The following is a 23,505-nucleotide window of genomic DNA, read 5'->3' as shown; positions in this document are numbered from 1 at the left end:
CATCTAATTCTCCTGATGACTCTATGAGACAGTTTACAGATGGAGAAACTGAGGCTCAGAGAGGACAAGTAACTTCCCCAAGGTTGCACAGCCAGTAAGGGCCAGAGCAGATATCTGAATTCATCTGGAGTCAGAACTGAAGTCTCCTGCAGATTAAACATGCACCATCTCTTCTCGTTCTCCTCACAGCAGCTGGATTCCAGACCATTCATCAGTCCCACTGTTCATTCATTCATTCTTTCTCACATTCATTCATTTATTAAGTCACTCAAGTGACTTCATATCGATATTCTTAAGCTCAGGTTTGGTGCAGAGCAAGCTGATCCTGTGTGTCCCCCACATGTGTGCCTGCATCTGCCACACACTCAGGACTCCACCTGAGAACATGAACTCCATTTATTACAAAAGATAGGGTTATCACATCGTACTATGATCAGCCACAGCCCCTGCCAGACCTCCAAGGTCCAGAGAGGCAGCCTGGATGGAGGCCCCTAACAGCTCTCCTTTGACACCCCCTCCCCCAGCAAGAAAGTCCTGGGTGGGTGGGGGCACCTGACTGGGCCTTGGAGTGGTCCTGTGTCTATAAAACCAAATAAGTCCAAGGACCCCAGACATATATACTAATATATATATGACATATATATATATATATATATAAATATATATATATAAAACGTAGGCCACAGCTTCCCTTCCATGGAGTGTCGCTAAGGTGGGACCACCAACGCCCATTGTGGGAGAGAAGGAAGTTATCTGTGGCAGGGACTGGGGTCTGCTCCCAGAGTCAGCACAGACAGCTGCATCAGTTTGAGTGGCTGGTCAGCCTGGGCACCCAGGGTTGGGGGGTGGCGCCCAGTCCTGCCTAGCCCTGGCAGCTCTAAGCCACCTGGATCTGCAGGTCCTCGTCCTCGTCCAGGTCACTGGCTCCGTCCCCCGCCTCCTCGGCACCAAAGCGAGCGCTGCGGATCTTCCCAAAGAGGGGGGCATTCTGCTGCTGTCGGCGGAGCCTGTGGGGTGGGGTGACAGGCGGGTCAGAGACAAGCCTGATCCGCTGGTGCTGACAGCAGCTAAGCCTCCCCTAGCGCTTCCCGCTGCCAGGCACTGGACTGAGCCTTCCACAAACATTACCTCGTCTCACTTCATCCTTCCAGAAGCCCCCGAAGTGAGGGAGGTGCTCCTGTCACTCCCATTTTACAGATAGGGAAACTGAGGCACTAAGTCCCACAGACAGCAGCGAGCAGGGGCTGGGCTCTGAACTGGATGGCTGGCTCTGGAGTAGGTAGAGGGGTAGGGGGGATGGCTTGAAGAGGTGAAGCAGCCGGCTCAAGGTAACGCGGCTGGGATTCGAACCCAAGCCAGGCTCCAAAGCCCATAGGAAGAGAGTCCAGGGGTGGGGGTTCTGAGTCCCCTACATCCCTAATGTCAGTGAGAAAGCCCTCCACCCTTGTTCTTCCCCACATTAAAATTCCTAAAGCCAAAATTTACGAGGCAGACTTGCCTCTAAGAAGAGCCAGTGGAGGAAATGCCCATCCCCCCCTCCCCGGCTCCCCGCGCCCACCCCCAGCGGAGTAGCCGCCTGGCTGCATCTTACTGGAAGGCATGAATTATTAACACAGCGGGGAGGGGCGCAGGTGGGGGCCTCCATTATTGCATGGTGATTTAGTGAGCTGTCCCCAGAACATTAAAGCACAAAAAGTTGGGAAATAAGATGAGGCAGCGGTCCTGGGCAGCTCCGCCCTCCCCATAGAAGCACTTGAGAGCCTGGGCAGAGCCAGCCTGCCTGCCCATTTTGCGAGTTTATGGCTCCCAAAGAATGTGGCCAAGACTGCGGGAAGGCCCTGAGGCTAGGTGGCCTTGTGAGGGGCCCATGTGCTGGAGTGGGGGGGCGGGGTGGGGGGAGACAGGGATGGGGGTGGAGTGGGCAGAGCTGGCCAGACACTGAGCTTGACTTGCACTCATGACTGGGCTCCTTCACGCTACTTCATAGGCAACATCCCAAGCATCTGAGGAAACTGAGCCTTGGCTCCCCAGGTCACACAGCTATCAGGTCTGGCCCCACAGTCTGTGCTCTTAGCCACAGACACTCAGCACATGTATAACAGTACATGCTCTGTAAATGAGGGCTCAGGTGGCAGATGGCCCAGGAGGCAATCTGACCTGACCACCCACCACCTGTGTGGCGGTGAAAGGACTTAACCCTCTTGTGCCTTAGTTTCCTCGTTTGCCAGCCCCCTGGGGGTAGAAAAAAATTTTTCTTCCTGTCTCTCCTAGGAGCGTGGTTCTTAAAGCACAATGTTGTCGATCAGTCGCTAAGTCATTTCTGACTCTTTGCGACCCCATGGACTGCAGCATGCCAGCTTTCCCTGTCCTTCACTCAATCAGAGTTTGCTCAAACTCATGTACATTGAGTTGGTGATGCTATCCAACCACGGCACAATATCTGACCCCAATAATAAAACTCCACCACTATTTAGCATTTATTATGGGCCTGGTCCTTTTATAAGCACAGATCGGCTCATTTAATTCCCACAATCAAGAAGTAATAAAAACTGTTATCAACCCCATTTTATAGATGAGGAAACTCTGGAAAAAAAAAAAAAAGAGGTTAAGTAAGTGGCCCAAAATAACACAGCTACTTAGTGCAGAGCCAGAGTTCCCACCACCCAGGCAGTCTTGGCAGCAGAGACTGGGCGCTGTCTATTCAATGAAATAAGAGGATGGAAATAAGGGCCTGGCCTGGCACAGGAAATCAGTCTCAGGTGGAAGCTTGTGAAATGGGGCAGGGCTTGGACTAACATTCTCTGACATATCCCAGCTCTAAGGGGAGTCCGGGGGAGTGAGCCACTCTCGGGGTCTTGGGATGGGGTGGGAGGCAGAGCATGCTGGTGGGCCCCCAGACCTCCTGGTCCTCCCTCACTGAGGCGGATGGGTCCTGTCTGCAGCTGAGGGGTCCGGGCTGCCATCAGGGCCAAGATCCCACAGACTCCAGCTGGTCCAGAGTCACCCCAGCCTGAGGACCTTGCGGGCTGCTTGTCCTCATCAGAGACTGCCCAGATCCACCCACCCTCCCTGCTGCCCCACGTTGGGCCTGACCTCTTTGGCTGCTCCCTCTATATATCCGCTGGCTGCAGGACACAACTATAAGGCTCCCAGCTGGTCTTACTTCCTGCACTCCCTTCCCTGGTTTCCAAGCCCTGGCCCTTCCTGCTTGAAGGGGAAGGATTCTGGCCCCAGGACATCCAGATCTCTTCCTTCCCTGTCTTCCCCTCTAGGCCCATTCAGCTGGAGCCCCGACCACGACCCTGGGCCTCCCTGGGCTGGAAGCGCCCCTGCCCTGTTTGTGCGCCCCGGCTGGGAGTCCTCGCCCCTGGGGCGGCACGCTGGGCCCACCTGGACTGCACGTGTTCCAGCTGCACTTGCAGGTTCTCACTCTGCTCCGTCTGCTCGTCCAGCGACCGCTGCAGCTTCCGCGCCTGGTTATGGGCCTCGTCCAACTGTGGGGGTGAACGGGGCCGAGAGCATAGGAGTCACCTTGGGTTGGGCCAGCCTGCCCTGCCGTCTGCTGAGGACCAGCCACTCCTGCCGTTCCTCTGTGAGAATGATCCTCCTCGAAAGCAATTCCTGTCTCTCCTTTGAGGCCTTTCAAATGCTATCATCTGAGGCCCAGCTCCTCCAGGAGAACATCCTTTTTTTGCCTCTTCTTGTGGCAAAAGAAGAGACATCCTGTTGCCTCTCCCTTCCAAATCTACCCATCCTCCAATGCCCCATCCAGCAACCCACCTACCCATAAATTCCCATGAATCTGTCCATCTGACCATTCATCCATGGAAATATCCATCTGCCTGTGGAGACACCCACCAACCCACTTACCATCCATTGATCTATTCAGCCACCCATTCATACCACCCTTGTGTCCTTCCACTCTTCCAAACCCGTCTTCCCATCTACCCATCCTTCTGCCCTTCTTTCCTTCGGTCCATTCACTCTTTCACCCACTGACAGTCAGCTGTCTGTCCACCTTTCCACTATCCACTCAGTCATCCATCTTTCCACATATCCATTCATCCACCCATCTATCTACCTACTCCTTCATCCATCCATCCAACCACCCATCAGACATCTGTTGTCACATCCCATCCATCTCTCCTCTCTCCCAACCATCTGTCCATCTATCCCCTCATCCATCTGTTCATCCATCCATGGAGTTATCCTTCTGTCCGTTTAACCAACTCCACATCCACCCACTCATCCATTCATTAATCTACTCAACCACTCATCTACGTTATCTGTCCATTTCTCTTCCCATCTTCCTACCCACACACCACCTGTCACCCACCCACTCTCTCTGGAGTGCCTCCCGAGAGTCAGGCTTGTACCAGGCACTGGGGACCCAGCACGGAGCAACACAGGAGGGCCCTGCAGCTCCACCCTCACCGAGCCCAGCCGAGGTCTGCAGGCTGCATGCTGGGCCCTGCAGGTGCTCACCTCGTCCTCAGCCTGGGCCAGCTCCTTCTTGAGCTCTTCCACCCGCAGCCGCAGCTTCTTCACCTCGGCCTCGTGCTGCTCCACCCGCCGGTTGGCGTGGGCCAGCTCCGCCACCTTCTCCTGGAACTGCTTCTTCAGTTTGCCGTGCACGTGCTTCAGGTCGGCCAGCTCCTGCAGGAGAGCGGAGACAGAGGAGGGCTCATGCTGGGAAGTCCACGAGATCAGGTGGTTCTGGGAGTACTGGAGTCCCTTCTCCCTGGAACCTCTCTGAAATGCCAGCACTAGAGTTGGGGGAGGAGCTGGAGGCTAGAGGTGCCATCTAGTGAGGTGAGAAGGCCTGGGGGTGATGAGGGGGAGGTGAGTGGAGTGCTGGCTCCGTTCTGGACATGGAACTCTGGGGTGCCTGCTCGACATGACATGAGGTGTGCAGTAGGTTACTTGAGCTGAGTCTCGTTTTCTGGGGAGGGACAAAGTCCATTAATGCCATTTAATGCCATTGATGTATAAATGGCATTAAAGCTCTGGGTCAGCTGAGGAGTGCATTTCGGAAGCAAAGAGATCTGAAGCCAGAGTGGCTGGGAAGAAGATGAGCAGCCAGGAGAGGAGCTGTCCACACCTGAGCTCTGGGAACTCTCTGAGCCCTCAGTCTTCACATCTGTGAAATGGCCTCTTGAATCCATTCTTTGTTCCATTTCCACCAACCTCAGCCTGGTCCTGGCCTCTATCATCTCCTGCTGCCCCCAGGAAATGGCCCAGACTCCCCATCCACTTGCCTTCTCATCCATCTTCCACCCACCAGCCAGTGAGCGCTCAGAGCCACAACTTGCTCGCACCTACCTCTCACTTTTCAAAGGAGGCTCAGGCCTCCTGCCTCACCTACCACATCCCCTCTTGCCTGCTCTCCTCCAGCCACACCAGCCTCCCTTGTTTCTCCAAAGCTCCAGGTCCCTGTCACCATGGGACATTCATTCACATCATTTTCCAAATCTGCTCCTGGAATCAGCCCACTGTCAATGTCTGCTCTCCCTGGAGACCTGGGCTTTAAACGCCACTGCCTCAGGAAAGCCTCCCCAGGACCTGGGCCTCAGCCAGGTCCCTGGGCATCCCCTCTTCTCTCTCCCTGCCAGAGCCACGGAGATGTGTGACCAGCATAAGCGTGCGACGGAGGGAGCAATGTCTATATCGCCCTCAGCTATCAGCTCCACGAGGGGAGGCCACGTTCCTCCTGTCTGTTCACGCCAGTGTCCCCACCACCTAGAACAAGGCCTATGCACAGCTGGAGCTCAATAAACATTTGCTGGACCAATGAAAGGGCTGTTGAAAGGATTAAGTGATGTTGTTGTGTTTAGCTGCTCAGTTGTGTCTGACTCTTTGTGATCCCATGGACTGTACCCTGCCAGGCTCCTCTATCCATGGGATTTCCTAGGCAAGAATACAGGAGTGGGTTGCCTTTTCTTTTTCCAGGGGATCTTCCTGACTCAAGGATTGAACCTGCATCTCCTGGTTGGCAGGTGGATTCTTTACCACTACGTCACCAAGTATTCTCTATAACACTGGCAAAAAGCACCAGCACGGAGCCTGGCCTACAGTGGTACCCCACAAACCCAGCTATAATGGTGGTATCACTGAGCCTGGCCCACGGCAGGTGCCCAGGAGGAGCTGCTACCAGGCAATCACCTCCTTGGTCTGTAGTCGTTACTTCAAGGGTCTCTGGCCCACTGCGGTCTGGAGCTGGACGCCCAGAAGGTGGTCTGCCCCGGCCCTGGCTGCAGCCCCCTCACTACCCCACCTTGTTCTTCTCGAAGAGCGCAGCCTGGCTGGCCCGCAGGTCGCAGTCTAGCGCGCTGGCCGTCTGCCGCCGTCGCCGGGCCAGCGCCTCCTCCAGGTCCCCGACCTGCGCCCGCAGCTTCTTGTTCTCCCGCTCCAGGCCCAGTTTCTCCGTCTCCAGCCGCTCCCGGCGACCCCACTCAGCAGCGTTCTCCGCCTGCAGCCGCTCCATCTGCAACAGGGCAGGACAGCGGGAGGGGTCCACAGGGCGGGGCCCAGCACAGCCGAGCGGGAGGTTCCCCCTCACCACCTCCTCCAGCAGTTGTTTTGGCTCCAGGAAGCAAGTCCAGCTGCAGCAGCTATAATTAACCCGGGCTTATTTGACACGCACAGGGTGTGAGCCACAGAGGCCCACCCCTTGCAGACTGGAGCACCCAGGGCTGTGGCTGGTTCCTGTCCTCCTGTGAGTGAGTGACTGATGGAGGCAGGGCCCCCCGGGCGCCCCCAGACCCCAGGCCCTGCTGGTGGCCTCACCTCGCCCCTCAGCTCCGCCATCTTCCTGTCCATGCTGGAACGCGCACCCAGCTCATCCTCCAAGTCTTCGGACATGCGGCCCAGCTCGTCCTGGTGGGCCTCCTTCAGTATGCTGAGCTGTGTGATACAGGTTAGGTGAGGACCACCAGCTCCAGGGAGGGGTGGGCGCTGGTGCCGGAGGGCTCAGCAAGGAGCCTCACATGGTGCCCAAATGGGTCACAGGGTATTCAGAACAGACCCTGAATCTGAACGCATCTGCCTCCTCCGACATCGCTCACCTTCTCCCTGATTATCATCCAGCCTCCCAGTGTCCATTCTTGGGTGCCCTCCTCCTGCCCCCTGACTTTCTCTCGTCAACCCATTTTCCACAACAGTAGCCCTTTTATCTTTTTTTAAAAAAAAAAAAGATAAACCCAGGGGAATTCCCTGATGGTGCAGTGGTTAGGACTCTGAGCTTCCAATGCAGGGGACACATGTTCCATCCCTGGTTGGGGAACTAAGATCCTATAAGCAAGCCACTCTGTGTGGCCAAAAAATAAGCTGATTAATTAAAAAAAGACACAGCCAATCATATCCCAACCCCAGGTTCCCTAAGAATCGACCTTTCCCTATGGAACCACAAAGCCATCTCCACTCAACTGCATCGCCCACCCCCCTCCCCAGAGCTCTTTGAGCCTCCTCTCTAGTCCTCAAATACGCAAGTTCCTGTCCATTGCAGGCTTCACACTTGTGCTTCCCTCTGCTCGCTGCCCTCTTTCTGAGGTATCTTGAAGGGCTGACTTTTCTCACTCTCAGGTCTTGGCCTAAATGCCCTCTCCTCAGGGAGGCCTCTCCTGTCCTCCCTGCCTAGAAGGGGTGCTTCTCCATCCCCCCACCTCCCCAAGAACGTGAGCCTGGGAGACAGCATGTCTGTCTGCCTGCCTCCGGATCCGTGTATCGCCTGGGCACCCGCAGCAAACACTGGCTGAACACACCCAGGGGATCTGAGTGCAGGTCTGCCTGTGGGTGTGGGGCTGGTCACATCAGAGTTGCCTGGGGTGATTTGAAATAGTACAGAGTCCCCATTGTAGAGCAGGGATAATTGTCAGAGGAATGCTCACTGCAATGGCATGAATGAACCTTAAATATGCAATGTTGATGGAAAAAAAAACCCAGATACAAATGAGAATCTTTATAGTTATGTATCTGTAAAATTGCACAGTCGGGTCTCACATTTCTTCAAATGATTACACGATTTGAAAAGATTAAAAAGATTCCTGGACCTAAGCCCCAAAGATGCTGATTCAGGAGAGTGAGGGCAGGGTCTGGGAAGCTTTTTTTTTTAGGAGATTCCTTAAAGAGATTTACTTAAAGACCAATCTTCCAGGGCAGTTTCAGGCTCGGGTCTGTGAGCTGCCCACCTTTTGGAAAAGCAGGGTGTGCCCCCTGGTGGCCATCAGGGTCTGCACAGGGAAGCAGTAAGGGAAGCCCAGTCTGACCCCAGCATGCTGCTGCTGCTGCTGCTAAGTCGCTTCAGTCGTGTCTGACTCTGTGCGACCCCATAGACGGCAGCCCACCAGGCTCCCCTGTCCCTGGGATTCTCCAGGCAAGAACACTGGAGTGGGTTGCCATTTCCTTCTCCAATGCATGAAAGTGGAAAGTGAAAATTGAAAGTGAAGTCGCTCAGTCGTGTCCAACTCTTAGCGACCCCATGGACTGTATTGCCCACCAGGCTCCTCCATCCATGGGATTTTCCAGGCAAGAGTACTGGAGTGGGGTGCCATTGCCTTCTCCGGACCCCAGCATGCAGGAGTTCCCAAACTGCAGGGGTGGAATTTCCTCTCTGCCACCTAGAGTCTCAGTTTCCTCATCTGTAAGATGGGGACACCAAGTGTGTTTCCTTGACTGCTGTGAGGCTCTAGCAAGATCTTGTACCCACTATGTACCCAGTGAACATTCAGACTCCTTCCCTTTGTCTTGGTCTACAAGGCCGGTGGGATCCCCTTGCAATCTCATCTCTCACTGACTACCCTCCAGCCACACTGGCCTCTATTTCTTGAACCCATTAGGCTTGTCCTGGCCTCAGGACCTTTGCATTTGCTGTGCCCTCTGCCAGGAACTCTGCCTCCATGTCTTCTCAACAGTGGCTTCTAATCACTTTAGGTCTTGCCTTGAATGTAACCCTCTTAGAGAGACCTTTCTATGACCCACCACCTCATCTCTCTGATTGTGTTCTGAATTTCACAGTTTCTGAATTTATCTACCTATTTACTGCTGGTGTTCTCCCCACAACCCCTCCTCCACCTCCTGCCGCAGCCACAGATCACCGCATGGCATAGGGCTGGTGCTTGACTGTGAATGATTGAACTCCCCTCTTTCTCCCATTCCCACTGGTGAAATTCAATGACACAGTACTGCTTCCTCCAGGAAGCCCACCCCGGTCTCCGAGACTCACTTGCTTGAGCATCTCCTGCTTGGTCTTGCTCAGTTCCTCGTACTTGATCTTCCACTGGCTGAGCTCTCCCTCCAGCTTCTCGATGTTCCTGCTCAGTGCCATTTTATCCCTGGGAAGGGGAGATGTGGGGGTGAGCCCTCTGGGGCCCTCTGCTGAGTCCTGTCCTCCAGTCCCTTCCAAGTCCAAGACCAAGGTGTCGTGAGAGGTAATCTGTTCTATGCCGCTTCCCTGGCTTCTGGTGGCTTGCTGCATACCCCAGGCCTTGGCACCCCACTCTGTGGCAGGCAACCTCCACACAACTGTGGGAGTCCAGCCCCTCCTGTGGGGAGTGACTGGTTCTCCAGGGCACCAGGCCCTGGGCTCATCTATCAAATACCCCCACTCCCCACTATCTGTTTTATGCTGACTTGGTGTGAACACACAGCTCTGCAGTCAGAAAAGCTGGAAAGCACTTTCCAGTGACTCTCTGAAGGAGGAGCCCCTTCTTGTCACCATCACTGGGTGGGAGCCCCATAAACTGCTCTCACGCCCCTCACGCTTCACTCTGCCCTGTATGTGCAGGAGGCGCCGTGGCTATCTGGCCATATGCAGTGTTTCATGACCAATCCCCACCACGCTGGCCTCCCACTCTGAGAGTTTAGTATCACTTTACATTTCAGTTAGTACAACAGGTTGATTTTTGTTCACTGTGCTTAAACAGAAATGCAGCGTCTCAGTTCTGGAGGCTCCAAGTCCAAGACCAAGGTGTTGGTTCCACGTGAGGGTTGTGAGAGGGCACCTGTGCTATACCTCTTCTCTGGCTTCTGGTGGCAATACCTGGCGCTCCTTGGCTTGCAGGAGCATGGCCGTGATCTCTGCTTCTACCTTCACAAGGGCACTGTGTTGATTTTTAAAAGATTTCTGTGTGTAGTTATCTTATGCCATCTTTGTGTTTAATTTCTGGATGGAAAAGGGGTGTTACTAAATATTCACCATGATCAGGCAAAAATGACCAATCAAGGTCACTGGTGACCTCTGAGCCCTAAATCCAGTGGTCAGAGCTCAGTCCTCTTCCGACTTGACCAGCTGACTGCTCCCTCATCCATGAAACGGCTCCTCCTGCTTCCTCTTCCCCCTCACTGGCTCCCTTCTCCTGTATCCTTTGCTGCCTCCCTCTTCCTCTGATTCTATAGCTGGTGGGCTCCAGGGCCCCATCCTTTGACCTCTGCCCTATCCACTCTCACCCCAGCTCACGGTTTTCAGCATCATCTATTTGCTGATGACTCCTGAATTTCTACTTCCAGTCCAGACCTGTCTTGTAAACTCTATAGACTCATTCACGTCCCCAAATGCCTTCCTGCTGAATCAAGCTCAACACGTCCAAAACCAAACTCCCAGCTTCCACCCCTCAGTCCCCGTATCCCTCCTTCCCTGCTTTGATTTTTGCCCATGGCACTCTCCCTGCACAAAGGCAGGGATTGCTGGTCTCATGGATAACTGTATCCCCACCGAGCACAGTGCCTGACCCAGATCCCTGACACATAATTAATTGAATTAATTTTAAAAAGTCCTCACGTTGGGTCCTTGGGTACAGTACCACTGTTCTCAAGTCCCAAGAATCACTGGGACTCAAAGGGGCAGTCCCATTCCCTTTCATTGAGTCTCACCTTCTGTGACACGGACTTTCATTCTGTGATTCCGAGGAGGCCCTGGTATGGCCTGGCCCGTCCCCTAGCCCCTGCCTGCCTCCCGGGACTCACTCTCGTTCCTTGAGCAGCACCTTCTGGGACTCATCCAGCCGTAGCCGCAGGGCAGTCAGCTTGGAGGCATCCTCCTCGACAGTGGTGTCCTCCCAGGGCAGGCGGCTGCGCTCCTGGCGGCCTGAGCTGCCCCGTGGGGCCCCAGCCCCCGCGCTGCGCACCTCCCAGCAGCCCTCAGGCTCCTCTGGTCTGCTCTTCAGCAGGCTCTCCACCAGCTCCAGCTCCTGTGGGGACCCAGGTAGAGGTTGGACTAATGATCGCTGAGCCCTCACCCTCTTGGCCTTCATCGTAGCCTCTCCCAGGTCCAGGGTCTGGCATCAGCTTGGTGGGTAGCCGGGACAAGTACACAGTCCTCTGGACCCCCATTTCCTCTTCTGCTGCCTGCCTCTCCACCCCTGGAGAGGGAGGGCCACACCCTCCCTCTTCGCTGCTTAGAACTGCACAGAGTCAGCCACTCAGATTCCCTGAATCCTGGAAGACCCCAGAAGAGGTGGTAAGCTCTCTACTGCTGGAAGTATGCAAATATTTGGTGGGATACTGATGAATGCAGAAGCAGGGATTTCTACAAGGAATAAGGACTAGATTCCCTCAAAAGGGATTCCTGCTCAAAGATCCCACTGAAAAGTGGGATCACCTGAAACATGATAAGTGACGTGGTAAAAGATGCAGGGACTTCCCTGGTGGCTCAGTGGTAAAGAATTTGCCTGCCAGTGCAGGAGACTCAGGTTCAATCCCTGGACTGGGAAGATCCCCTGGAAAAGGCAATGGCAACCCACTCCAATATTCTTGCCTAGGAAATCCCATGGACAAGAAGCCTGGCGGGCTACAGTCCACAGGGTCACGAAAGAGTCAGACACCACTGAGCGACTATACCACAAGAATAAAAGATGCACAGGAAGGCGGCCTCTGGAGCAGAACCAGCTCCCAGACAGAAAGCGGTGAGGGTCGGTTAACTCAACCCTGAGCCCTCTTCCTCCCTGCCAGGCTCCTCTTCCCCTCTGCCCTTGTCTGCCCCCTGGCCTGCCTCTGACCACAGACCCAAGATGCCCATGGCCTCTGTCCCAGCCTGGCTTCTCCCACAGTCATTCCAGATGAGTTTGGGCTGGTCCCTTCCTCGACTGATCTTCAGTTTCCCTATCCAGACTAGGACAGTGGGCCTGAGGAGTGTCTGGGTGGGGGCCTCTGAGGCCATCTGGTCCAAAGCTCCAATTCCCAACTGAGGAACCAGGGAGGGAAGAAGGGAATTGCTGGAGGGTCACAGAGCACAGACATGGCTGGGCTGGAGAACAAACTCAGGCTGCATCCTCCAAGCTCCTGCTGCGGTACCTGCCACCTCCTGGGGTGCCTCGTAACCGAACACAGAGAGGACAGGAACAGTGTCCGAGGCTGGCTGATATACAGAGGCTCATCCTCTGCCCCGAAGAAGAGCAAGAAATGTCACCTGCAAGTACCAGTCAGGCCCCGGGGAAGAGGGCTTCAGCCACCAGGAGGCAGCAGTGCCCACTCTAGCCCACAGGCAGGAGAGGGGAGAGGGCACCGAAGAATCTTAGGAGCTGGCGTGACTGGGGATGGAGCTGGGTCCATCCTGGATTGGGTCCCTAGTCGGCCTTCAGGTGAGTCTTGCTTGTTCAGAGGAGGCTGCCCGCCTCACATATGATTAATGTTCCAGATAGCCTAATTATTATCACCATGGGCTGAGAAGCTCATCTGGGGTCAACTCCCAGAGACTCCAGTCACCAGCTGGGAGCCACTGGTAATTAACCTCTCAGCGCCTCAGTGTTTTCATTTGTAAAGCCAGTATTTCCTGGGTTGCCCTGAGAATTAACTAGGTAGTGTGTATGCAGAGCCTAGCATTTTGTAAGGGTGCCCATGGAACGACGGAGGCTTTGCCCAGATTTACCAAGCACTCCCACCTCTCACTATTTGCACAGCATTTCCATCACCTGTAATGCATTCCTGCACTTTTCACCATCAATTTCTCCAATCTCAGCTTAAATAGGACCGCTTCTAGAAAAGCTTCGGTGAAGCTCCCTCCTCAGAGCCTGGCTCAGGGACCTCCTTCTGTGCTCCCATTGCCCTGACACCCTCCCCTCCCTCAGCTTTGATAGACACCTGTTAAAATGTTTACTCCTTTCTCTAAATTGAATAAATGAACGGATTCAGCTCTGGGACTAATGGATGCCTTTGAGGTAAGTTCTTAAAACCTGCTCCTGCTCAGAGAGGATGATTTGTTGGTTTTGTTGATTACTCAGGTATGGGACGGAGAAGGCAATGGCACTCCACTCCAGTACTCCTGCTTGGAAAATCCCATGGACCGAGGAGCCTGGTGGGCTGCAGTCCATGGGGTCGCTAAAAGTCGGACACGACTGAGCGACTTCACTTTCACATTTCACTTTCATGCGTTGGAGAAGGAAATGGCAACCCACTCCAGTGTTCTTCCCTGGAGAATCCCAGGGACGGGGGAGCCTGGTGGGCTGCCGTCTATGGGGTCGCACAGAGTTGGACACGACTGAAGTGACTTAGCAGCAGCGGCAGGTATGGGAGTGGCGGGACCACCCTAATCAGGGACACTCTGCCCTTGGGGTCTGTGGGAGGAAGGTAACCTGGGGCCCTGCAGGGCAGAGCCTGAATCCCAGAAGGTGTGATACCTACCCACGTGCCAGGCCCTTACTTCCCTTTCTGAGCCCTACAGCTACCGCTCCTGCCCGGGTCAATCAGCCCCTCCCACTTTCGGACCCCAGCGCGAAGGCCCCGCCCAGAAGCCCCGCCCTCGCCGCGCACCTGGCTGCCCTGTGGTCTCTCGCATCCGGATCCGACGTCGCGCACTGGCACCGGCTCCTGTTCCCTTTCTGGCTCCGTCTCAGGCCCATCGGGAGTCCTGTCCGCGGTCCCCCGGGCGCCCCGCAGCCGCGCCAGCTCGCGACCCCGCGCCTCGCACTCGCCCTGCGCTTCTTGGCGCTCACGCCGAGCGCCCGCCAGCTCCTTGGTGAGCGCGTCGAGGCGCTGGCGCAGCTGGCGCACCTCCTCGCGCGCCCGGTTGCGCTCGGCGCGCACCTTGCTCCACTTCTCGCGCCAGTTGGCTGTGCAGTCCGACCACCAGCGCATGGTCTTCTCCATCTGCGCCGCCCGCGCGCGCGCCTCCTCCAGCTCCCGCAGCCGCAGCTCCTCGCGGCTCTCCCAGTCCCCGTCAGCCAGCAGCGCGGGCGCCGGCGGCATCGGCAGCGCCGGCGGCGGCCCTGGCGAGGGCGTGCCGCTGGGAGGCGTGGGTGGAAGCGAGTCGGCTGGCCCCATGCGCTCGGGCGACGGGCTGCCCAGGATGGTCAGGAGGCTGCCCTTGGACAGCTGCGGGGACTCGGCCAGCCGGGGGCTCGGCCCGTGGCTCATGGCGTGGCCGCGGGGTCGGGCAGGCTCGTGGGCGCTGGGCTGGAAGTCCTGGACTCAGAGGCGGCGCGGGGGACGCGTGGCAGACGCGATACCACTGTGCATGATGGCCACTGCTACTGGGTGCTCTCCGGGCTACGGGGAGGGGGACGCTCCCTCTGACCTGTGGGAGAACACAACCATTATTTGGAGGTGGCCACCAACCGCCCATATCCTTAAGCTCAGCCATGGGAAGAAAAGGGAACAGCATCACCGGTAGAAGGAACAGCATGGCAAAGGTGGAAGGAGTGCAATTGATCGCCTCCAGGAGCCCCAGGGAGGCTGGAATGGTGAGCCAGGGCCTGCAGCTGCTTCCTCACTGGCCTCCAGATAACCCCCTTGAGTCCCTTCACCCTGGAGCAGCCACCGCTGATCTGAAACCTTGATCTGCTGTCCCTGACCTTCAGGTCACATCTCTCGCATTGAATGGCTTATACTGCTCTCCACCCGCAATGCCCTGCTGCCGGGAGTCCCCTCCCAGCCTCTTCCTGTACTGGGCTGACTCTTCCCATTCTTAAAACTTAGCTGAAATAGCGTCTTCTCCAAGAGGTTTTCCGGGACCCTTCAGGCCAGGTGGTCAGCCCCTGCCCAGGTCTCCACCAGCCAGCCTCACTGTACTATTTTTCTGTGTCCCTGTGAGCAGCCCATCTTCACCCCAGGCCGTGAGTTTGTTGAGGGCAGGGAATGGCTGGTTCTTGGTCTTTGTCCCAGCACATGATGACAATAATAATGACATTTATGGAGGGCCAACTACAGGCCATGCCTATGTGAGCTATCCTCTCAACAGACTCGAGGGCAGCTATAGACATTTACTGAAGAGGAAAGGGAGACTCAGCAAAAGTAAGCCTTGGAGTTGATCCAGATACACCATCCAGAAGTCCAAACACTGGCGTGGGTCTGGTAAATACATGCACGCACTGGTGATATGATGGAAGTAAGCTGGGGTCTAGATGGGGGAGCCGTGCAGTGTGGAGAGGTGTCCCCCCATGCCGACCACTGAGCTCTGCTGTTCATTGGCCACATCTCTTTTAAAATAAGTGAGACACATGCCTAGCTGTCCCCAGCCTGCCACACTCTCCCTCAGAGTGGCTTCATGCTGACCACCAACAGCTCCTTGGGCTATCTCATACTTCCTTCCCCATTCAGCTGGGCCTGACCCTCAGAGCCTCACTACAGCCCCTAAGACCTGCCCTGATCATTATTCCTTCCTTTTCTGGGTGACCCATCAGGGCACTGCTGGTGGGACTCTCAGCATCCTGGAAGAGTGTCCCAATACTGTCTGGCTGTGTCCCTTCATCAGTCTTTTCCAGCCTCTAAGCCCCCCACTTGGCAGCTCATCTAATGTCACAGTTTATGGTAAAAAGAGGAGCTGTCAGGCTGGCACTCCCTCTTTGTCCTGGCTTTAGCCCCACAGCCTCCTCCTCTCTGCCCTGAAGAGGATGGGGGGCTCTCCCCTCCTTGGGTCAAAGGCCCCCCCCATCCAGCTTCTCCCACCCCAACCAATGATCCCCCTCCAAGGAGCCTGCTCCCTGCTAAAGTCTCTCCTGGCATTTTCACCTCCCTTTCCAGGCCCATCCAGAGTGAGCCATACTTGCTGTCTCCCCGCCCCGTGCACCTCCTTTACCCTCTCTCATCAAGCCTTACCAGCCTGGCCTCCAGCCCCCCTGCCCTACCCTCTGGGCATGTCTCAACTCTTGCAGGTATGCCCTCTCTAGCTCTGGGCACCTTCCAGCCCTCCTTTCTTGCACCTCTCCTTCCCAGGATGTTCTCTGGGTTTTCCTCCTATTCTCCAGTGGTCCCCCATTAGCCTCCCTGGTTGGCAACCTGGGCTCATCCCTGCAGTGTTGGCATCACCCCAGTCCTGGCCGCCTTCTCCTTTCTGGCTGCCCCTCCCTACGCCATCTCTCCACGCCCGCAGTAACCCCCAGTCTCTCTCCCAGCCTGGGCTGCTCTCCAGAACCACTCACATGTCCCTCAGACAACTCAGACTCAGCTTGGTCGAACGGGACTCCCTGTCTCCATTCCCCCCACAACTGGAGCCTCTTCTGGATGCTCTCTCTGGGTGAAGAGTGCTTCTTTACTTCTTCACATTGTGGGGAATATCCTGGAATCGGCTTTCTCTCCACCTCCAAGTCCTGCCAGTCTGTCTGCCACACATCACAGGGATCCACCTACCTTCTTCCTCCTCAACCGCTAACCTGTCAAGGCCACCATCACTTCCCACTGGGGAGACGGCAGCCACCACTCTCCCTGTCCCATCCCCCTGTCCCCTTTTGCCTCCTTCAAATCCATCCTCAAGAGCAGCAGCCAGAGTGAGTTTTTAAAAACACAAACCGGATCGTGCCAGTGGCCACCACCTTTGCCATTACCAGTAGCTGTGACCCCTCCCCTCCCTGCAGTCAATTCTAAACTCACTCTCTCAAAGGCTCCAGCACCAAAAACGCGTCGATTCCCCACTTGCTCACTGTCCCCACTGCCCACCCTGTCCCTTCACTCCTTGCTGCACCCACCCAAATGCCCTCAATGTTGCAGCTACCCCACTCGTTCTTGTCTCTCCAGGCAGAGCCGTCTCTGGTTGCTTCCACTGCTCTGCCTGCTCTTGCCTTCACCCGTATAACCAGGCATCACAGGTTTTCCACCACTGTGGACCAGTGTTCATTTAAATTAATGACTATTGCAGTCACAGTTCCTTAGCACGGCTCAGTGATCCTACTATTGGACTGGCCAAAAAGTTTACTTCAGTTTTTTCCCCTAAGATGTTATGGAAAAACCAGAACGAAACTTTTGGCCATTCCAATATATTTCTCCAGTGCGTTTGCCCTTAGTTTATCGTCTGTCTTCCTTCACCAGGCACCAGCTCTAGTCCCTGCTCTGTCATCAACCTCATGTAAACCACTGCCCCATACGGGGCCTCAGTTTCCCCCCTGGTAGAACTGCAGTGAGGGGTGAGGGAGGCCAGTGCTTCTAGAGCAAGAAGTCCTTCAGATTCACCTGGACACTTGCTTAAAATGCAGTTCCTGGACCTCACTCCTCAGAGAATCATGTTCAGTAGGAATTTGCATTTTAACCATCCAAGCGTGGGATATTTTGAGTAACTGGTGATGCTGTGTCACCACCCATAGTTCCATATGTACAAACATGTCTATCTCCACCCCAACACCTGCACAGACTAGGTTACACCCCCAGACACAGCCCTCTGGGCTTAGGTTTCAGTTCCCTGTACACCCAACTCCCCAAGGGATCCCTGGAAGGCTGAGTACCCACTGTGACTATCTTTCCACCTGTGCAATGAGGTGACTGGCCTAGATGCCACGTGCATTCACAGACGTGCACACCCAGACAGACAAGCAATCGCATACACGTAAATATAAAGACATGGGCAGGCACACACCTACACGGAGGTGGCCCCATAGGCACACACAACAACTATGTATATGTTCAGAGAGACGCTTCCTTGTAGAGAGTCACAGACACACCTGAAGACATACATATGCCCACACGGATACACACAGAGACACGCAAAAATACATGCTCATCCCTGAGACAGGCAAATGCACACACGCATATACACAAACACACGAACGCATATACGGGCACTCGCAGTCCTCCTCGCCCCAGTTTCCTGGCCCAGCTCCACATGGAGAAGCTCTTGGAAAAGAAAAACAATGTGAGAGCCTGTGGGGGAGGGGAAGGAGGCAGGAAATCTGAGTGCCAGTCCGGTGGCCTCGCTAGAGGCCAGAGCTGTGCTGAGAATGGGGGGTGGTGAGGCAGGGGTCCCTGGGGCCAGGCCCCTGTCTGCTGGGCCCTTCCTGCAGCCCCTAAACTGAGAGGGCGGCAGGGAGGGGGCTGCTGCCACATCCTCTCTGCCTCTGGGAGCTGCCAGGCCTGAATGGGGCTTGGGGAGGGGTGGCCCGCTCCTTCCAGGAATCCCAAGCCTGTCGTGCAGGGCCAGGGCGGGCGCCACCCAGGCCTCTAATGGCTTCCAGGCACCCATGCTTAAGGGGGGGGGTACTGAGGGAGGAGGGGGGTCAGAGAGGCTCTGGACAGGCCTCCTGCCTTTCTTCCTGCAGGCCCAGGTCCCCTGAAGGGTGTGTGTGCACACATGTGTAAATGGATGGGGGTGGGGGGTCCCAAGGTTGGTTTCCTGGAGAAACCCACCCCTGGACACACCAGGAACCCTGCCTCACACTCAAAGGCAGCCTAGCAATGCTTCCCCTCACCCCTACCCCCACCCCACTGACATAACACAGCCTTAGGGGCAGACACACACACACCAAGCCCTGGTAACGTACACACTCACCAAGAGAGATGCAGCATGGAGGTTTAGCTGGCAGTTGTAGAGACTGCCTCCCACTGCCTACCTCGCCTGCCCTTCGTCACCAGGCCCAGTGTCTTCCTCCCCTGGGGTGTGAGTATGTGTGTGGGGTGGCCTCCAGATTCCTGCAGTGTGTCACCACTCCCCATGGAGCAGGTGGAGGAGGTACCAGCCTCCACAGGCCCAGAAAGTCCTTCCCACTCACCCTCCCCTCTCCTGTGCCCACCCCCCACCCCCAGCACCAGCCAGACGGGTCTATTCCTGCTCAAACCCTCAAGATCTCTGCTCAGCCTGATCCCCTAAGACTCCGAAACCCCACCCATCCTTCAGGCTCAGTTCCACCACCTCCTGGAAATGCCTTGGTCTCCCCAGCCCCACTCTGCCAGGGGAGTATATCCCCACAACCTTCCAGAACCAGACCTGGCCAGCTGCCCTCTCTCCTCTTGCAGTTCAGTCCTCCCCCAACCCAGGCAGGACACTTGTGCCACCCGGAGCCACTAGCACAGGCCCTGCACACAGGAGGTGCTCAAAGTTGGCCGGTGGGGTGGAGAGCAGAAAGCAGAACCATGGCTTCACATCCCCTTAACTGGGTAGCAGAGCCACCTGGGAAGGCTTCCCATGTGGCACTAGTGGTAAAGAACCCACCTGCCAGTGCAGGAGATGTAAAAGATGTGGGTTTGATCTCTGGGTTGGGAAGATCCCCTGGAGAAGGGCATGGCAACCCACTCCAGTGTTCAAGCCTGGAGAATCCCATGGACAGAGGAGCTTGGTGGGCTTTGTACGGCCCGTAGTGTTGCAAAGAGTAGAACACCACTGAAGTGACTTAGCAAGCATGCACAGGTCCACATGGGACTCAAGAGCTCCTGAACCCCAGCCCCACAGTCATCCTCACTGCTCCAGGCAGCTGCTGGCCAGGACAGGAGAATGTTTTGATTGGATATTTGCCTCAGGCAAGGCCTTCATCAGCCTTGTCTAGACAAAGTGACCGGTGGCTCTGGCTTCTAGCAGACCTGTTTGGAATGTTCTTTCTCCTTTCTCTAGCAGTACCTCCTACACATCCTTTAGGACCTACCTCTGGGTAACAATCCCCTGCGTAGCCTTCCCCAACCTCATACACAGAGTATGTTAGTGCTCCCAACATGACACCTCCTGTTCTTCAGCAGTGGCCACACTGAGAAACCACAAGGGCATCCTGGACTCACTGGCTGTCAGCACAGGGCCCAGCATACAGCAGATGCTGCATTAATGCTTCCCAGGCTGATGGGTGGAAGATGGACAGCTCGGGGTTCCCCGTAATCAGGGAGGGTTGCACCATTCTAAGGATCAGGAGTCACTTTAGGGTCAGGCTCTGAGACAGGTGTCAGAGCCTGTGGTCAAGGTCAAAGTCAGAGGTCATCTCATGGCCAGGTCAAGGATCAGGCCTCTTACCTGAGGGGGTCTAACTGACTCGCAGGGGGACAAGTTTATTTTGTCCTTACTGTGCTTTGATGGCTCATACCTAGTGAGAAGAGTAAGCAGTGCTGAGGCCTAGATGGTGCCCAGCTTAGGGGGCTGGGGTGGGTGTGGGATGGGATGGGATGGCCCAACTCCTCCCTCCAGCTCAGAAACCTTCTATAACCCCCCAGAACCTTTCAGGTGGGGCTGTGGGGCTGGCCTGTGGCCACAGGCCTGGCTGTGGGCAGGGAGCAGAGCCCAGCAGGAAACCACAGAGGACAGCCTGATTGGATAAGTGCAGGGCCCAAGGCTGGTCAGCCCACAAACTGGGCGCTTGTCCCTCTGACCTGTCACCCGTGCTCCCATCACTGGACCTCCAGGAGAGGAGAGGGAGGCAAGCTGAGCCTGCAGACTGAACCTGAGCCTTGGGGGGTAGGCACCCCTAATCTGTTCCCAGGTACCTCCATCTCAGAGAAGCCAAAGATATCTTGGACCACTAATCAGAACTCGTTTTTTTATAAATGGGCTACCTGAGATCCAGAGGTACAGCTATTGGTCCACATCAAGGACCAACAGCAAAATTGGGTGTGTGTTGGCGGGGGGGGGCCGCTGGATTGCTGGGATGGATGCCTCCCCTCCTGGGTCCTGATTACCTGAGGGGCAAGGTGCCCCTGGGACCACCTACACCATGGGGTCCTCAGTCATCAGGCCAAGCACAGCTGGGAGAGGATGGGAGGTTTTCATGGGGTGGACCCCAGCCCCGGGGCTCTGAGCAACTCCTTGAACTATACACTTTAGTACAGTGGACTTCTCAGGAGCCCCATCTGTACCTCTGTGACGCTGTTTGATACCTGCAAGGCCATGCCCTCTCTGATGCTGTTTTCTTACTTGTAAGATGGAGAGAGGCACTAACAAGATACCTAAAAGCTTTGTCTAACCAGTGGGCAGAATCTGTGCCGACAGGAAGTAATCCTACCTCCCCAACAGCCCTACATAACGCACACTTAAAACAGAGAAACTGAAGCCGCGGTGGCGAAGGAGGCTTGCAGGACATCACTAGTTCTCACAATCGTAATAGTGGGACAACGGAGGCCCACTCCCTTCTCCTGACACTCCACCTGTCCCAACTCCTTCCAGAAATTCTCTTTCTGCCCTCCCATGACCACGAGTCGCCTAAATCCTCACTTCCTCTCCCCCTCCCCAGCACAGCCGCGGCGGGATGAGGGAGGAGGGTCTCCCGGCCCAGCGAGACGCGGTCCCGCCCACCCCGCCGCGCGGCCCCCCATTGGCAGCAACTAGGGGCGCCGTGCTCCGATTGGCCCGCGCCGCCTGTCCGTCCCGCATTCGCCATGGTGACCACGTTGGGTCCCCCGGGAGAGGTCCAAATTCCGCCCCCGCCCGCCGCCGCCGCCGCCGCCGCCGCCCCCCTGGGGTCTGGCCCCCGCCCGCAGCTTTTCAAGGGCGGCCCTGCTCTCCCTCCTCCCCCAACTGCCGAAGCCCCTTCACTCCTGAGGCTGGGGCTCCGGAGGTAGGGGAGCCCGCGGAGGGGGCTAGGAAGTTCTGCTCGGAGTTTGGGGGTTGCTGCGGACGCTGGAGCTCCCGCTGCTCCTCTTCCAGCACGCCCCGTAACTTAACCCCTTCCCTCCCGCTGAAGGTTCCTGGCCTGGAGGGAGTTCCTGGGACGCCGTGGCTTTCGGCCCCTTGCACTACCGCCCCCGCTCACCTCGGCCGGCGACCAGCGGGCTCCGGACGTCCGATCCGCCGCGGCTGGGCGGAGCGGGCACGGGGCTTGCTGCGGCCGCCGCCGGGAGGGCCGAGGGAGGGCCGCGGAGTCTCCTCCTCCCTCCCGGGGGGAGGGGAGAGGGAGGAATCGGCGGGGCGGGGGCGGGGGCGGGGGCGGTGGGGCCCGGGCGGGATGCGGCCCCACTCTGACCCTGGCCCGCAGAGTTGGGTGGGTGGGGGACCCGCGCCTAACTTTGGGGAGAGGGTGAGGGCTGAGTTGGCGGGATCGCCACCGAACGGGCCGGACCCCGACGGAGGCCCCACCGCGGCGTCGGGCCTAGAGGAGGGGGAAGGAAGGCTGGGTCTGGGGGCCCTGTGGGGTCGGCTTTCCCGCCTCATGTTTCCCTGAGCGGCAATGACGTACTAGGCGCCCAGCAGCCGGAGTGGGCACCGTCTGTCCCGGGCTCAGCACGTGCAGCTTGTATACCAAGCTTATATACTTTTGTTACCTACATTCTTCCCAGTGCTAGCTCTGCCACCGAGTGGATGCGGAGCAGCAAGTCCCTGCACCTCATCGGGCCTCAGTTTCCCCTTTGTGCAGCAAAAGGATGGACCACAGTAGCCTCGCGCATGTTGAGAAGCGTGGTGGAGCCGGGCGGAGGTTTTCTCGGATGTGCCAGGGTGGTTTTCTCGGATGTGCCAGGGTGCTTCCCACGCAGAGCTGGCCTCGACTGGCTAGGGGAGGGGTGGGGCCGTCCCGCGCAGTTACCTTGAGGGGTACTTGCGTGCGCCCTGCCACTTTGGGGCTTCCTCCCTTGAGAGTGTGGTTACTTCGAGAGAGGGGGAAGCGGTCGCCGTACAGCCCTCTTCTTACCACATCCTGTCCCCTGGAAGGCTGATGAGGTGAATTCGTGTTAAAGGAGGACCAGAAGTTCAGACTTGTGGTGGAGGGAAGCTTGCTGTATTGAGTCTTTACGTGGAAGAAACTAAAAGAAGATAAATTAGTTTGAATTGATAATTAATAAGAGAGGCATATGTCTGTTTATTGCCCTTCGCAAGAGGCTGTGTTTCTGTTTTTGTTTTGTACAAATTGAAGGTTTGTACAGCTCCCGTGGAAAGCGAGTCTGTTGGCACCAACAGCATCTGCTCACTTTGTGTCTCAGTGTCACATCTTGATAACCCTAAAAATATTTCTCTAGCAAAAAGATTACCAGTTGCTGAAGGTGCCCGTGACAACATTTTTTTAGCAATGTGCATGTGTGTTGGCACTTCAGCCGTGTCCAACTCTTTGGAACCCAACGGACTGTAGCCCGCCAGACTCCTCTGTCCATGGGATTCTCCAGGCAAGGATGCTGAAGTGGGTTGCCATGCCCTCCTCCAGGGGATCTTCCCCACCCAGGGATCAAACCCCATCTCTTCTCTCTCCTGCATTGGCAGGCGGGTTCTTTACCTCTAGCACTACCTGGGAAGCCCTTTTTAGCAATAAAGATTTTTAAATTAAGGTTTATGTACTTCTTAAAAGACATATGCTGTCGGCACACTTACTATACTAATATAGTGTAAACATAACCTTTACCTGCACTGGGAAACCAAAAAAATTCATGTAACTCAATACATTGTGAGCTCTGATTTACTGTGGTGGCTTGGAACTGAAC

At 56.2% G+C, this 23,505-nt stretch overlaps 1 protein-coding gene across 1 annotated transcript; it reads right to left on the bottom strand.

The window, feature by feature from the left end:
* Positions 1–378: 378 nt before the first annotated feature.
* Positions 379–21,965, bottom strand: CCDC102A (coiled-coil domain containing 102A). Its single transcript, XM_040253902.1, has 9 exons — positions 21,852–21,965; positions 13,741–14,503; positions 10,960–11,183; positions 9,221–9,329; positions 6,787–6,903; positions 6,275–6,484; positions 4,486–4,656; positions 3,391–3,494; positions 379–1,007 (listed from the first exon to the last, which is right to left on the bottom strand). Exons 2-9 carry the CDS (start codon positions 14,341–14,343, stop codon positions 878–880), a joined length of 1,668 nt encoding a protein of 555 aa, XP_040109836.1. The 5' UTR covers positions 14,344–14,503; positions 21,852–21,965; the 3' UTR covers positions 379–877.
* Between the last annotated feature and the right edge of the window lie 1,540 nt (positions 21,966–23,505).

The sequence above is a fragment of the Oryx dammah genome, unplaced genomic scaffold (genome assembly GCF_014754425.2).
Source record: "Oryx dammah isolate SB20612 unplaced genomic scaffold, SCBI_Odam_1.1 HiC_scaffold_13, whole genome shotgun sequence".
NCBI lineage: Eukaryota > Metazoa > Chordata > Mammalia > Artiodactyla > Bovidae > Oryx > Oryx dammah.
Note: the sequence above shows the minus strand (reverse complement) of the source record. Positions and strands in the feature narration are given on the sequence as shown.